Source organism: Taudactylus pleione, unplaced genomic scaffold, assembly GCF_031769625.1.
Source record: "Taudactylus pleione unplaced genomic scaffold, aTauple2 ptg000642l, whole genome shotgun sequence".
NCBI lineage: Eukaryota > Metazoa > Chordata > Amphibia > Anura > Myobatrachidae > Taudactylus > Taudactylus pleione.
The window spans coordinates 6,221,534-6,237,784 of NW_028285044.1; the positions used below are offsets into that span (position 1 = coordinate 6,221,534).

Below are 16,251 nucleotides of genomic sequence, written 5' to 3' on the forward strand. Positions count from 1 at the left end.
CAGATATGTGAAAGCAGCAGTGGGCGTCCCTATGCTCTGGTAAGCTTTAGAAGGCATCAGTTGAGACCTGTGAGAGATCTCAGCAGTGAGTGCTTTAACGTAAATCTCAGAATCAGGCCCATAGTTGATACTTAAATGAGGTTTATTAGAAAACAGTTATACAAATAAATCAGGCAATGTTCACAATTAACTAGAGGAGAATACACATTTGGAAATACTGACTGAATCTGTCTCATTCTGTATTAAATTGCCCCTGATCAAAGCAGAGTTGAATGTAAAGTTGCCCTATTTGTGCTTAAGCACAGATGCATTTGCACATATGTATTTCCACATTTTAAAGGTAAATAAGAATAACATGCATGTGTCTGCATGCCCTTATTGTACTGCACTTGCACATTAACACCCCAGATCCGCCATTCTGTATAGTGCAAGATACACGCAGCTGTACATACAGATGCAAGTTGTGCACATTGTGACAGTTTTGCACCAAGACTCATTCTTATTTCCCACAAATACACTTAAATTCAACTACTGTATCAATTATTCCCACTAAAACCTGGGTACACAATATACGATGTGTGTACCCAGAGACGGTGTAATGCAATGCGATGTAACAATACACGCTGCATGTAACAGCACCATGTCGTTGACTGCATCGTCCCATCTGCTGTGCAGAACATCAGATAGGACGATGAGATGAACGACAGTCGTGAAAGTCAGATCGGGGGTACTCACTATACGATGTGTACGATTTATCGTTCCGATCCGTGTGGGAACGATCTATCATATAGTGTGTACCCACAGTACAAAACACTGCAACAATTCACATTTTTGCTCTGTGATGTCCTGTTGTAAACTTTCCCTGATATTTACACAGTGTATACAATCACCTCCAAAAGTCTCTGTTATCGCCATACTTTCAATTCCACCTCCTAATAGCTTGCTGAAACAAAACATATACATTAGGGCTAAGTCTACTCAGTAGAAAACAAGAATGAATACAAAGAGGAATATTGGTAATACTAGAAAGTAAGTTGGGGTCATGTCAGACATGTAGAAATAACGGACAAATCAGCCTAATAATTCCATTATTAGAAATTATAAGATTTTTGGTACTTACATGCATAAATCGCTTTCTCCGAGGACATCTGGGGGACACTTTGATCATGGGGTGTAGTAAGGGTTGAGGAGCTAGCACTTAATAGCTTAACTTTTTTAGGGTATTAACCCCTCCCCTTTAACTCCTTCCACAGTTTAAACTTAAGAAGTCTTAAGGATAGATTTTTAGAATAAGGACAGGATTGCATCCTTTTCCACGCAGAACCCAATAAGGGAGGGATTGTATTGTCCCTAAGATGGACTCGGAGAAACAGATTTATCAGTAAGTACCAAAACTCTTATTTTCTCCTTCCTCCATCTAGGGGACACTCTGACTATGGCATGTACAAAAGCTTCCCCTACAGGAGGGTATGTTCAGCTTCGACTGACGTCAAGACAGACGACCCAGGTCCGGGTAAAGGCAAGGACCCTGAGACAACAGTTCCGGACGTTGAGACAGCAGGAACGGAGTGTCGATGGAGAGACTCCAAAGATCTGAGTACCAGTGATGTCTTGGCCAAGCTGGAGCCCCCAGCAGGACAGTACCCCCGTCTTGTTTGAACTTCCGCAGGACTCGAGGAAGAAGGGAGACTGAAGGGAACAGGAACGCAAACAGGAAGGTCCACTTCACTGACAATGCATCTAAGAAGGTTGCTTTGTCATCTCTTGGTCTGGACCCGTACACCAGCAATTTGTGATTGTGTCGGGAGTACATGAGGTCCTTCTCTGGGAGGCCCCATCTGCTCACTAGGAGTCAAATCACCTCTAGGTGAAGAGACCATTCCCCGGGATGCACGTTAAGATTGGCTGAGGAAGTCTGCTTCCCAATTGAGTACTCCTGGAATGAACACTGCAGAGATGACTGGAGGGGGCCCTCGGCCCATGTCAGAATGTGTGACACGACTGTCATTACTGCCCAACTGAGTGTCTCCTTGATGATTGTCGAACTGAATCTGTACAGGAATCACGACCAGGGTTTCTCGGCATAGGGGACGACGGGTATTACCTGTGAGGGCACTGTGGCGTGGTCCTTCCGGCGGATGGGCTGGCGGCAGGCGTTGGCTGTGCGAAGTGTTCAGCGGGCACTGTGTCATTCTGGCCAGGGTAAGCCTGGTGGTGTTTCCATTCTGCTCTGGTATGGGCGCCGCCATCTTGCCTCTGGTCATGTGACTTAGCTGCTCCAGTCCTGGCGTGTCACATGCTCTTCCTGACCTATCACGATTCTGCACTGGGTACTTAAGGGAGATCAGAGCTTCCCATAGTTGCCAGGGCAAAGTGTTTCACAGCGCATGCTGTGAGAGAGTTCCTGTGCTCCTGTAAACCTGCCTGTTTGAGTGCTCGCCTGTGCTCCTGCTGGATCCCAGCTTCCAAGTAGCCTGCACCACTCTACCTGCTCCCAGTCTCCTGCTGTAACCATCCTGCATTATTTACCCTTTCCCTGCCAAAGGACCTGTGTGTACAGTTAACCCTGAACCTACACTGCCTTCATTTACCTAACTCTCTGTTTCTACACTGAGCCATCTCAGTACAACTCTCCACTTAATTCATCAGCTGCTGCTATTCTAATAACTCCATTACCTTTCCGGATTTCACCTCACCAGTTTAAATCAGTACTGTTATCCTGTCTGCAGCCTTGCAGTGACCATTTGGATTACAAGACTTTTATTAGTTCTGCCACTACCTGGACATTACCTATACATACTTCACTACAGTTTCTAATCAACACCCACCTCTTAATATTCTGGACTTTATTTTATCCGTGTACATGTCTGCAAGTTCACCCATTAAAAAACCCACTTTTCAATTTAAATCTGTTCAGGTGTCTGATCCTATTTCCACCCCGGGTCCACAACAAACTCAGATCCTAAAAACAGGTTTCCTTTGAAGTATGTGCTGGGCCATTTTGAGGGCCTGTAGACAGCTCGAAGTTCCAATATGTTGATTGGCAGGGTTGATTCGACTGATGTCCAACAGCCCTGAAAGGAGTGCGGACCGGCCACTGCGCCCCAGCCTGGAGACTGCCGTCCATTGTCAAGATTACTCAGTCCGGGATCCAAAAGGGGTGACCGTTGGTTAGATGAGATATCTGTAGCCACCAAGACAGAGACCGACACACCTCCGGAGAGAGCACCATCATCTGAGCTCTGATCCGATGGGGTAACCTGTTCCACCTGGAAAAGACCAGCCTTTGCAAAGGCCTGGAATGGAACCGAACATATTCCACCATGTCGAAGGTGGACACCATGGATCCCAGAACCTGCATTGCCGAGTGGATCAATGCTCAGTGACTATGGAGACTTCTACGCATTTGTAGTTGAAGTGTGGAGATCTTGATTGATGTCAGAAAGATTCTCTGATCCAGAGAATCCAGCAGTGCTCCTAGATGAATTATTGAGGGATTCAGGGAGGACATTTTCCAGTTGACTAACCATCCGTGCTTGTGAAGGAAAGCAATGGTTAGCTGTAGATGGCTTTAAGTGGGACTGGTATAATTATCCCTTCTTGCAGCAAGGACTGTATAGCTTTCTGGATTTGTAAGGCCTTGTTCGGGTCTGACCTGTGTAGAAAAACTGGTGGGGAGACAGTCTGAGAAATGAGAGGGCGTACCCGTGAGAGACCGGAATCGGTATGATTTACCGCCGGACCCATGCTCGGCAGTTGGAATCCCGACAGCGGCATCCCGGCAGTGGAGGAAATCCTGATCGTCCAAGGTAAGTATTCTCTAACCTAATTCTACCCCCTAACACTCCCTTAGGGGTGCCTAACCCTAACCTTCCCCCCCAGTGCCTAACCCTAATCCACCCTCTAAGTGCCTAACGCTAACCCCCCCTTCCCCTAGCCTAAACCTAACCTCTCGGGGCGGTGCCTAACCCTAAGTCCCCCCGGGAAACCTACATCTAACCCTTCCCCTCCCCGTGGCCATCCGCACTCGATGCCCGGCATCCCGGGCGTTGGTCTCCCGGCGTCGGTAAAATGACATGCGTCTAGAGTTAGACGCCTGTCATTTAAACTTTGCCGGGATTAAGCAGTCGGGAAACCGGTTGTCCGGATTAGGTCCGCCGGCTTCCCGACTGCATACCGAGAGACCACTTCTCTTACCCAAGCATCCATGGTGGTTAGACACCAGCACTGGGAGAACCAAAGAAGTCGGCCTCCCACTCTGGGAACCCCACATGGTTCAGGCTGAGGGTTTATCCCTGGGTTTAGAAGAAGGGCGTCTGGTGTTCCAGGTCTACTTGGTTTGGCTGCTCTCGTTGAGGCTGACTGTCTAGGAAAGGACTGGCCTTTTGGTTTTCCTTGAGGACGACGATTAACCCCCGGGATGCTGGCTCCCTCACCAAATCAAAGTCCCTGGTGGTCTTGTGAAGCGCAGGGTATTGTGAGCCTGCTTCCACAGTCAGCACCTCCGGTTTGTCCCCAGAGACCGGAGGTAGGACTGCTAATACGCGGGTCACCGCTCTTACCTGTCTCCGTATGTCCGGCCGCAGTCCGGGATGTTCCGCGGGGCCCGGCTAGCAAAGACTCCGGGGTCCTGCCGAGATCCCCAGGCATAAATTAGCCATTGCGATTGCATACGCAGCTTGTGTACTCACTGCGAGCAACAAGGTTAGCAATTTCGAAGTAAGGTCAGGGCTGCTGTAATTCTGTGTGAGGGGCCGATGGTACTCAATGTTTATGGAGGTTTGCAAGGTATTACGGATGTGAGATAGCGGTAGTGGGAGGCAGTGTGCGTCTCTATGCTGGCAGTGAGAAGGTATTGCGATAGCAATCATTATCATATTTTCGCCACAGACCTGTGTGCGGTTACAGAGCTGCAATTACAATAGCGATCCTTAATGAATCAGGCCCATAGTCTGAACTATTGAATCCGAAAACCACTACTTTTTCTAAGAGCCTGGCTTCAAGAGCCCTGCCTTTAATTTTAAACAATGAATGTCCCAATAACAAATGGCCACTGAGAGAACAGGTCCTGTTGAAGTAGAAGTCCACTCCATGGACCCACTACCATGTTTAGTACTTCTGAATACCAAACTCTCTTTGGCCAGTCTGGAAACATGTATATCAGTGGAAAATATAACCTAAATGAAAATCTCAAGGACCAACCAAAGCATCTATTAGAAAGGCTACTGGATGACCCCCCCAAAATGCCACTAGGTCTATATCAGGCTGACCCACCTCATACCAGACTGCTTAAGCTTCTGGTTGCAGAGACTCTTCCACTGGAAGAATGGACTGGTGACTCGGAAGTCCACCTTCCAATTCTGTATTCCTGGAAAAAAAAAGTATGCAGAAATCACTGGATCATGAGCCTCTGCCCAAGATATGATCTGAAAAGGTTCAATCATCACCAGGGACCTCTTGTCCCTCCGTGATGCTGTAGCATTTTCTGACTGAATCCTTACAGGACTTCCCTAAATAAGAGATTGTGCTTTCTTCAATGTGTTTAGGACCTGTCTTAGATCCAGTATATTCAAAAGAAGCCTAGTTTCCTACCTGCAGCCATTGGTATTACCAGGTGGTCTTCCATTCAATTACTAACCTGGCCCAACACTGTATAGCTTCGAGATTGTGCATGTAGTGTGTGGCGTGGTTGTAGGTTTTCTGGACCAGTCCCTGAAAATGAAGGTTCCACCTAACCGTCCCAACCCTGGAGACTGGCATCGATCGTGATAACCAACCAATCCTGGTTGAGGCACTCCTGGCTTTGTTCAAGTTTTGCTGCCGGCTTCATCATGTGAGATATGGTCTTGTTTCTGGTGAAAGGATCATGAATTGAACCAATAGTTGGTTGTTTCATTTGAACATCCTGGAATGCAGCCTTGCAAACTGGACTATTTCTAACGAGAACATCATCTTTATAAAAATTGGGCTTTTGACTTTCAGAATTTTTTTTTGAATGATGGGGGAGCCTTTCTTTTGCCAAGAAGACCCTGGTGAGTTGGGTATTGAACCCATGGGCTAAAAATCTCATGCACTGACCAAGAAGCATCCTGGACTTTTGCCAGAGCTTCCCTTTAGACTGCGTTGTAAAGAATATTGTCTAAATGGGGACTAAAGCTTAATTCTATAGATTTTATTAGGCCTGCCATGACCTTGGGGATTGTTAAACAAAAGAGAAGAGCCCTGACCCAAATGAGTACGTGAAGCTAGGCATCATTGATGTCTAAACATGCCAAAAATTAGTTTACCTTATTTTCATTTATGACCATACTTACAGATTCCTTCCTGAATCTGTCTACCTGCAGTCTTGTATTAGGTCCTTTGCATTTAAAATGGGTCTGTCACTCCCTTCTGGTTTTTGGACCAAACCATTTTTTTATGAGATTTCTCTTTGTTTTTCTGGTCCTGAGAAAACGCCAGAATCCAGAAGAGCTGAAATTACTTGATCTAAGGCCAGACATTTCTGTCTGTCATTTGGTTTCTTTATTGAAAAGTACCCTCTTTGGTACAGGACCCTATTGAAGACCATCACCACTGGTCCCTAAATGACAGTAGATGGTCCCAACCACAGAACTTCTTGGTGTATGTCCTTCCTGTCAAGCAGGCTTATCTTGGAACCTAGGCCCCTTTGCTCCATTTCTACTTGTTCACAGTTGTCTTCCTCTAACTGTAAAACCTCGGAATCAGGGTCCTGTTCCCTGGTCCAAAAGGATGAAGATAATTGCCCCTGTTTAATGAATGGATCTAGCACTGAGCCAATAATTTTCCTATAAAAGATAAACTTTTTAGAAATGTCTGTCTCGGTATCCAAGATTATTTTAACAAAGAATGCAGATAGCCACCACTGCCTTAAATAAGAATCTGCTCCTACTCTGAGCTGCTCTGCAATAGAAAATACCTGGATATGTATACATCTATGCTGAGTGTTACCCTTTTGGTTAAGGGTAGGAAGTGGGTGGATCTGCTTCAACTCTGACCATCTCAATAGGGTGAGAGAGGAGGCTGTTGCCGTAGATGCAGCCAACCCACCTCTCATTAGGCAGGGTGGCCTGATCTGGATGCACTTCCTGCTGCCGGCCCATTTCATCTGTTGCTGGTCCGCTCACTTTGAGAGGAGCCCGTTGTCCTGGAAACATCCACCTCCCTCTCATTAAGCATTATGGCCTGGTCCGGATTCAACTTCCTGCTGTTATCCGTAATGGCAGCAGCTACTTTTAATTATCAATAGGTTACTTAGCGCTCACTATGGGGTGGCAGCAGATCTAGAAAAAGCGAGGTCCCCACCTCGGGTTAGTAACGCGGCTAGTGTACAAACCTACTTGTATCTGTGTATTACACTTATTTAGTTCTTTTTTGGAACTATAAAAGATAATATACAGTTAACTACCAGTAGTTCTAAATTATAAAAACAGATGACAGTAGTAAGTGGGTCATTAGTGTTTTTTCTTTGTAGTCCCTGGATAGACTGTGTGTCTTCAGGCCTTTCCAAATGTTTCTGATGTGTTCAGAAATTCTCATTCTCAATTTTCTCATGGTTCTGCCTATGTAATAGATAAATGACACCAGTGCTGTTGCATGTTATATGTTCCCCAATGTTAAACTCTTTTTGGGTTTTGTTGGACTTGAAGGAGATAGTCTTTCTCGTGGTTCTGGTAGTCAGTTTGCAGTACAGGTAGTCCCCGCAATTGAAAAAACCAGCACTAAGGGGCCTATTCATCAACACTAAAATAACGGTTTTAAGGACATTTTCCTTAATTACCGTTATTTTAGCATTCATTATCACTGATGTCTCCTGGTTAAGTCCGTCTGCGTTAATTTCCACACTCCCCATACATTAGTATGGGGATGTAGAAATTAGGCTATTCATCAAATTCTGAAAATTATGTATTTTTGGAATTTGATGGTGTTACTATACGCAACTCTCAGGTGGCGTATAGCGGGTTATACTTACCTGCTTTCAGTGCGAGCAGAACCTCCTCTGCTCCCTCAGTCGCTCACTGGTCCCTTCTCTGGCTCCGGCTGCTGCTCTGACATAGACTGTGTGTTCGTAGAACACAATAAAGTAAAAAAAAACCCAATAAAGTTTAAAAAAAAAAAAAAATCTTCAGACGGGAGGTCCGGGGTCCGCGGCTGCAGCCAGCTAGGTGGGAGAGGGGTTGGGGGTGGCAGACAGATACAGAATTACCGCATATAGCTAGTCAGTACTGCGTATGCGCCGCTATTGTGATCGTAACGGCACATGCACAGCACTGATTACAGCTGCGGTAAGTTAGAGCAGGTAGGGAAAAGTAAAACTATATACAAGTTGCGCTGCTGTAATGTAAAGTGCAATTTACCAAAATGATCCACATCACAAACTTCTCTGAATCATGAAAAAACATTTAATAAACATACAATGGAAGAAACTCATAAATAGCCATAGAAAATGATCATAAGAATCTCACTGTGGAGAATAATGTATCAAAATTGAACAATATCTGCGACTGCTCGTACAACTCTAATAAATGTATTTAAATTCGATACAATACAATTCAGTTGCTCACCGCTTGATACATCAAAATTATTGTAGTATCCCATTGATATAAATGTTGAAATGTCAATAGTTTGATGATACTTAGTGCACTGGAGCTTTTTATAATAGATGGTCGGTGTAGAAGCGCTGATTGAAATACCATGGGCCAAATGTAATAGGGTGAGAGTTTAGAAAATGTGATAGATCAGCAGTAAAACTCTCACACTAATACATAGAGATATATTTTCAAAACAGGAAACACCTGGATGAGAGTTTAAGTCTTGAGAGGTTTTTGAGTCTGAAAAACAGGCAAGTCTGCATTTTCTGTGACTTGATTACATTGCCTGAGTTTAAAAATATGACAGTTTTTACTCACATTTTCTAAACTCTCACCCTATTACATTTGGCCCCATATGTCCGCCCGAATGGCACTTCACACAATACTTGCTGGACAAGAGTTTTCCCCTTCAATTGGGTTGTGTGTGTGTGTCAGTGTTGGGCTGAGACCTGTGGTGCGCTGGTGCCCCTTTGTAGTGTATGTAACCCGCTAGGTGTAGTGGGAAGGAGTATTCGGGATTTACACTCCGCACATGGATGGTATCTGCAACAGGAGTCACCTCTTGACTGTAGGGCAGGAGTGGCAGCTGTAAGTGAGACACATACCTGGCCGACAGCGGCCTTGTGTCTCTGCTGATAGCGTATATTATCCACCCCACTCCTCCACGTCCTAATTGCCGGCTGGCTGCGCTCTGAATGGAGCTGGCACCTCTCCTGTGCAATTGAAGTCAAAGCGGTGATGGATGTTGGCAAATGATAAAAAATCCACTCCAAATAAATAGCAGCACTGGTCACAGTATATAACAGCCTCCTTCGACGCGTTTCTCTCCCCTCTTGGAGCTTTTTCAAAAATGGGGTATTCAGTCGATAACCTTCCTTTAAAACTATTGACATTTCAACATTTAAATCAATGGGATACTACATTTGGCCCATGGTATTTCAATCAGCGCTTCTACACCGACCATCTATTATAAAAAGCTCTAGTGCACTATAAGTATCATCAAACTATTGACATTTCAAAATTTAACTCAATGGGATACTACAATCATTTTTGATGTATCAAGCAGTGAGCAACTGAATTGTATTGTATCGAATTTAAATACATTTATTAGAGTTGTACGAGCAGTCACAGATATTGTTCAATTTTGATACATTATTCTCCACAGTGAGATTCTTATGATCATTTTCTATGGCTATTTATGAGTTTCTTCCATTGTATGTTTATTAAATGTTTTTTCATAATTCAGAGAAGTTTGTGATGTGGATCATTTTGGTAAATTGCACTTTACATTACAGCAGCGCAACTTGTATATAGTTTTTCTTTTTCTTCTTGTTGTGTATGTCAGACTAGCAACTGACAAACAAGTTTTTGCAGCGCTGTATATTGCATCAGATAATTCAATTCGATATACATATCTTTTTAGTTTTTCATTTTCCATTATGTTATATAGAACGCCAGGTGTGAACTGAGGATCTCAGTTTTCTGTCTTACATCAGTTCGTGTTGTGTTAATAGGTAGGGAAAAGTATCTGTTTTCAGAAAACCTGTCATCGCAAAAATGACAGCTTTTCGGAATAGATACTTATGGAGAGGAGGAATGATGAATTCCTCCGGTAATTATGTAGAACTCCATGCGAGTTCTAAACCTAATTACCTCCAGAGAGTTTTTAGTTGTGATGAAAAGGCCCCTAAGTAAGATACTGGTTAATGTGGTTTGTATACAGTCAAGTGCATAAATATTGGGACCTTGACAGAATTTTCATATTTTGGCCTCTATTCACCACCACAATGGCTTTGAAATGAAACAAACAAGATGTGCTTTAACTGCAGACTTTCAGATTTAATTTGAGGGTAATTACATCCAAATCAGGTGAACGGTGTAGGAATTACAACGGTTTCTATATGTGCCTCCCACTTTTTAAGGGGCCAAAAGTAATGGGACTATCAACTCAATAGCTATTTCATGGACAGGTGTGGGCTATTCCCTTGTTATTTCATTATCAATTAAGCAGGTAAAAGGTCTGGAGTTGATTCTAGGTGTGACATTTGCATTTGGAATCAGTTGCTGTCGACTCTCTATATGAGATCCAAAGAGCTGTCACTATCAGTGAAGCAAGCCATCATTAGGCTGAAAAATCAAAACAAACCCATCAGAGAAATAGCAAAAACATTAGGTGTGGCCAAATCAACTGTTTGGAACATTCTTAAAAAGAAAGAAAGCACTGGAGAGCTCAGCAACACCAAAAGACCCGGAAGACCACGGAAAACAACTGTGGTGGATGACAGAAGAATTATTTCCCTGGTGAAGAAAAACCCCTTCACAACAGTTGGCCAAATCAAGAACACTCTCCAGGAGGTAGGTGTATATGTGTCAAAGTCAACAATCAAGAGAAGACCACAAGAGTGAATATAGAGGGTTCACAACAAACTGTAAACCATTGGTGAGTCACAAAAATAGGAAGACCAGATTAGAGTTTGCCATACACATCTAAAAAAGCCATTTCAGTTCTGGAACAACATCCTATGGACAGATGAGACAAAGATCAACTTGTACCAGAGTGATGGGAAGAGAAGAGTATGGAGAAGGAAAGGAACTGCTCATGATCCAAAACATACCACCTCATCAGTGAAGCATGGTGGTGGTAGTGTCATGGTGTGGGCATGTATGGATGCCAATGGAACTGGTTCCATTGTATTTATTGATGATGTGACTGCTGACATGCTCATATTCAGTCTAATGCTTCAGAACTCATTGTACGGCGCTTCACAGTGCAGATGGACAATGACCCGAAGCATACTGCAAAAGAAACCAAAGAGTTTTTTAAGGCTAAAAAGTGGAATATTATGCAATGGCCAAGTAAATCCCCTGACCTGAATCCGATTGAGCATGCATTTCACTTGATGAAGACAAAACTGAAGGGAAAATGCCCCAAGAACAAGCAGGAACTGAAGACATTTGCAGTAGAGGCTTGGCAGAGCATCACCAGGGATGAAACCCAGCATCTGGTGATGTCTATGCGTTCCAGACTTCAGGCTGTAAGTGCCTGCAAGGGATTTGCAACAAAGTATTAAAAAGTGAAAGTTAGATTTAGGATTGTTTAGTTTGTCCCATTACTTTTGGCCCCTTAAAAAGTGGGAGGCACATATAGAAACCGTTGTAATTCCTACACCGTTCACCTGATTTGGATGTAATTACCCTCAAATTAAATCTGAAAGTCTGCAGTTAAAGCACATCTTGTTTGTTTCATTTCAAAGCCATTGTGGTGGTGAATAGAGGCCAAAATATGAAAATTCTGTCAATGTCCCAATATTTATGCACCTGACTGTATGTACCCCATGTCTGTGTAACTGTGAACCAGATGTTTCTTTAGGGACTTTCCTATATGTGATTGTGGGGTTGTCTGGTAGTAAATCGTTCAAGGTCTCTTCCTCTAGTATACTTTGCATCCACTGCTATGGCCATGGCTTGCCGGAGGTGAGGGACGCCCACCCACCGGCACCTAACATTCCCCCCTGGGACTGATCATGCCTATCACACACGGACCCCCGTGCTCTCTCCCCCCTCCCCCTGTTTCCCCATACCCACTGGATCCTGTATTACATGCATTATTAGAGCGGACCGCTCTCTCATAGTGCAATTTTTATTGTTTACATTAAAATATTCCTGAGAGCACTCTGACTTAAAGGATTTTTGCACATACCATTACTGACTACTGTCATCTGTGTTTCTAATTTAGAAGGCAAAGAAAGAAAGATGTGTAGGAGCGCTTGTTTGTAATAAAACAAATTCAAATGTAAATAATAATTTAATGACAATAAAAGATGACAATGATAAAGATATAGGTCAATAGCAACAACAATATCAATAGAGCATTGCTCTGTGCAATATTCAGACTGTCCTAGGTGGACACTGCTATAATAGAACTGCTGTTATAAATGAGTCTGTTCCAATATAGAAACAAGGCTTTAAATAGGATAATCCTGAAACATGCAACAGTGAAACAGTTTATCTTCTTTATAAACGTGTATGCCGCAATGGCATACACCAGCAATGATATGTAACTGCTGTTGGGGCTCACTGGATAGATGAAAATGAATGCACTTTCCTGCAAATGCCTGAGTGCAAATGATGTGCAAAGGATAGTGGACATCATTCAGAGTCGGTCGTTGCGGCCGCACAGTCGTAAGGTAAAAGGGGCCAGATATGCAAATGAAGCGCTCGCAAGTTGCGTCGTTACGATGGGATGGTTAGCTGGACGAGCGAGGGGAGGATGCGGCCGTAAGACTAAAAATACGCCCCCTTCTCGTTCCCATTACACGTCATCTCCGGGCATATAAGGATTAATCGAGACCATCGGGAACCATCGGAGCTGGTCGTAGACCTTAAGGTTGACCATACCCTCTCTTAAGCACTACGATCAAGTCAGTGTAAAAACCTCCCATGTCACATGTGCCATGACACTACTTAGTTAATTATGCACTCCCATAAAACGCTGTTTGCATAGTCAGGCACACCTGCGTTCGGATCTCCACTCCCCCGTTCACAAGCACCTTCCCCTGTTACCACCCACAAACGCCTCATCCTGTCACTCAAACTAACGACCTGGCCAAGTTGAAGGAGAGAGCAATTTCTGATCGTAATAGCTAGTTTGCGCATGCGCATTGCGAATTTTACGCATGCAAAGTTTAGCGAACATCGGTGGCGTACAACCGTGTGGCCGCAACGACCGACTCTGAATGAGGTCCAGTGTCTCTACCGCTAATAGCGGGAGTGTTTATTTTGTGTATGTGGGATATTACCATGTCCAGTATCCAGGTAGCCCACAGGGAGATGCTGCAGATGCAATCTCTGGGAGAAGGTAATGCTCTGACCACTTGTCAGCGGGAGCGTGGGGCTGGCAGGTTAGGAGCCGATGGTTTGATGCTCCATGTAGCCGGATATGTCCCCTGTGTAGGTTCAAACAACCGCCAAGTAAAGCCCAACCGACAGCTCGCGGCAGCCTCCTCATACGGCGAAAGACCCAAATAGCAGGATAGGTGACAGTCTGATAGGAGCAAGCGGAAATTCCTTGACGCGTTTCTCCGGGCAGTGAACACCCAGTTTCCTCAGAAGGCATGGTATCCGCTATCCGGTATAGGGTTTAAATTAGGGGTGAGCGGGTTCGGATTTCTGAAATCCGAACCCCCCCCATCCGAGTCCGATCCGAGTCAGGCTCGACTTTTCCCGCCTGACTCGGATCTGAAATCGAGGCAAAACGTCATCATCCCGCCTTCCGAGTCTCGCGGGTTTTGGATCCTATATAAGGTACCCGCGTCGGCGCCATTTTCTCACTCGGCTGTGGACAGTGAAGAGGGAGGGTGGGAGTTAGGGCTGTGTAGTGTAGTGCTGCTGTTGTCCACTACTTCAAAGTCCATAGGGGCTGGCTGTGTTGTGCTGTGCTGCTGTTGTTAATAGGGGCTGTGTCCACTACTTCAAAGTCCATAGGGGCTGGCTGGACTGTGTTGTGCAGTCAGTTCTCCATAGGGGCTGTGTCCACTCCAAAGTCCTGTGCAGTGTCCCAGTCCTAAAGGGGTGCTGTAGTGTTGTCCAGGGGGTGCTCTGTCCATCAGGGGTGCTCCCCCCAAGTGCTAAAAAAATAATATATTTTCTGTGTTTGTGAATTGTGTGCGCAGTAGCCGCACGTGCATCAACAAAGTAGTGCCAAGCGTGCGCCTGTGTCATAAGTAAAGGGCCGGCTGGCTTGACCGTTAAAGGGTGCTGTAACCCCCGAAAGTACACTCCAGTCCAAACCAAAAAAAAAATTATTTTCTGTGTTTGTGAATTGTGTGCGCAGTAGCCGCACGTGCATCAACAAAGTAGTGCCAAGCGTGCGCCTGTGTCATAAGTAAAGGGCCGGCTGGCTTGACCGTTAAAGGGTGCTGTAACCCCCAAAGTACACTCCAGTCCAAACCAAAAAAAAAATTATTTTCTGTATTTGTGAATTGTGTGTGCAGTAGCCGCACGTGCATCAACAAAGTAGTGCCAAGCGTGCGCCTGTGTCATAAGTAAAGGGCCGGCTGGCTTGACCGTTAAAGGGTGCTGTAACCCCCGAAAGTACACTCCAGTCCAAACCAAAAAAAAAATTATTTTCTGTGTTTGTGAATTGTGTGCGCAGTAGCCGCACGTGCATCAACAAAGTAGTGCCAAGCGTGCGCCTGTGTCATAAGTAAAGGGCCGGCTGGCTTGACCGTTAAAGGGTGCTGTAACCCCCGAAAGTACACTCCAGTCCAAACCAAAAAAAAAATTATTTTCTGTGTTTGTGAATTGTGTGCGCAGTAGCCGCACGTGCATCAACAAAGTAGTGTCAAGCGTGCGCCTGTGTCATAAGTAAAGGGCCGGCTGGCTTGACCGTTAAAGGGTGCTGTAACCCCCGAAAGTACACTCCAGTCCAAACCAAAAAAATAATAATTTTCTGTGTTTGTGAATTGTGTGCGCAGTAGCCGCACGTGCATCAACAAAGTAGTGCCAAGCGTGCGCCTGTGTCATAAGTAAAGGGCCGGCTGGCTTGACCGTTAAAGGGTTCTGTAACCCAAAAGTACACTCCAAACCAAAAAAATATATATTTTCTGTGTTTGTGACTTATGTGCACTATGGCTGCACGTGCATCAACAAAGGAGCAGCGCCAAGCGTGCGCCTGTGTCCCATAAGTAAAGAGCCGGCTGGCTCATTTCTTAAAGGGTGGTGTAACCCACAAAGTGCACTACTCTCCAGCAAAAATAAAAAAATATTTTCTGTGTTTGTGTGCGCTTTAGCCGCACGTATATATCAGTATAACATAAATGGAGGACCAAACTTTCTCCGATAAAAATAAAATAGGGAAAGATCAAGAACCACTTCCTCCTAGTGCTGTTGCTGCTGCTGGGAGTTGTTCATCATCCCAGAGAGGAAGTAGGAACATCACTACTTTTACTAAACAATTGACCCTCCAACAGTCCCTAGCGATGAGGATGAAGTACGACAGCAGTCATCCTGAAGCAAAACGTATAACTGAGGCCTTGACTGCTATGTTGGTGTTAGACGTGCGTCCGGTATCCGCCATTAGTGCAGTGGGATTTAGACAATTGATGGAGGTAGTGTGTCCTCGGTTCCAAATCCCGTCTAGATTCCACCTGCATCCTCAAAGCAGCAGCGACAAGCGTGCGTCTGTCTGTTAAAGGGTGGTGACACCCTCAAAGTGTGCTACACAAACAATAAAAATATTCTTCTTCTTTTTTCTGTCTTTGTGAATTGTGTGGGCTGTAGCCGCACCTGCATCCTTAAAGCAGCAGCGACAAGCGTGCGTCTGTCTGTTAAAGGGTGGTGACACCCTCAAAGTGTGCTACACAAACAATTAAAATATTGTTCTTTTTTTTTCGGTCTTTGTGAAATGTGTGGGCTGTAGCCGCACCTGCATCCTTAAAGCAGCAGCGACAAGCGTGCGTCTGTCTGTTAAAGGGTGGTGTAACTCTCAAAGTGCTCCAAAAAATAAAAAACTATTTTTTTAATGTGTTTGTGTGCGATGTAGCCGCACTTGCATCCTCAAAGAAGCAGCGACAAGCGTGCGTCTGTCTGTTAAAGGGTGATGACACCCTCAAAGTGTGCTACACAAACAATAAAAATATTC

General features: G+C 44.7%; 1 protein-coding gene across 1 annotated transcript in view; it reads right to left on the reverse strand.

Moving 5' to 3' along the window:
• DMC1 (DNA meiotic recombinase 1) overlaps positions 1 to 16,251 on the reverse strand; it is a 159,457-nt gene that overhangs the window by 86,064 nt on the left and 57,142 nt on the right. Inside the window, exon 5 of the mRNA XM_088455055.1 lies at positions 891 to 943. Within this exon, the coding sequence (XP_088311181.1) occupies positions 891 to 943 (53 nt within the window). The remainder of the gene's footprint in view (positions 1 to 890; positions 944 to 16,251) is intronic.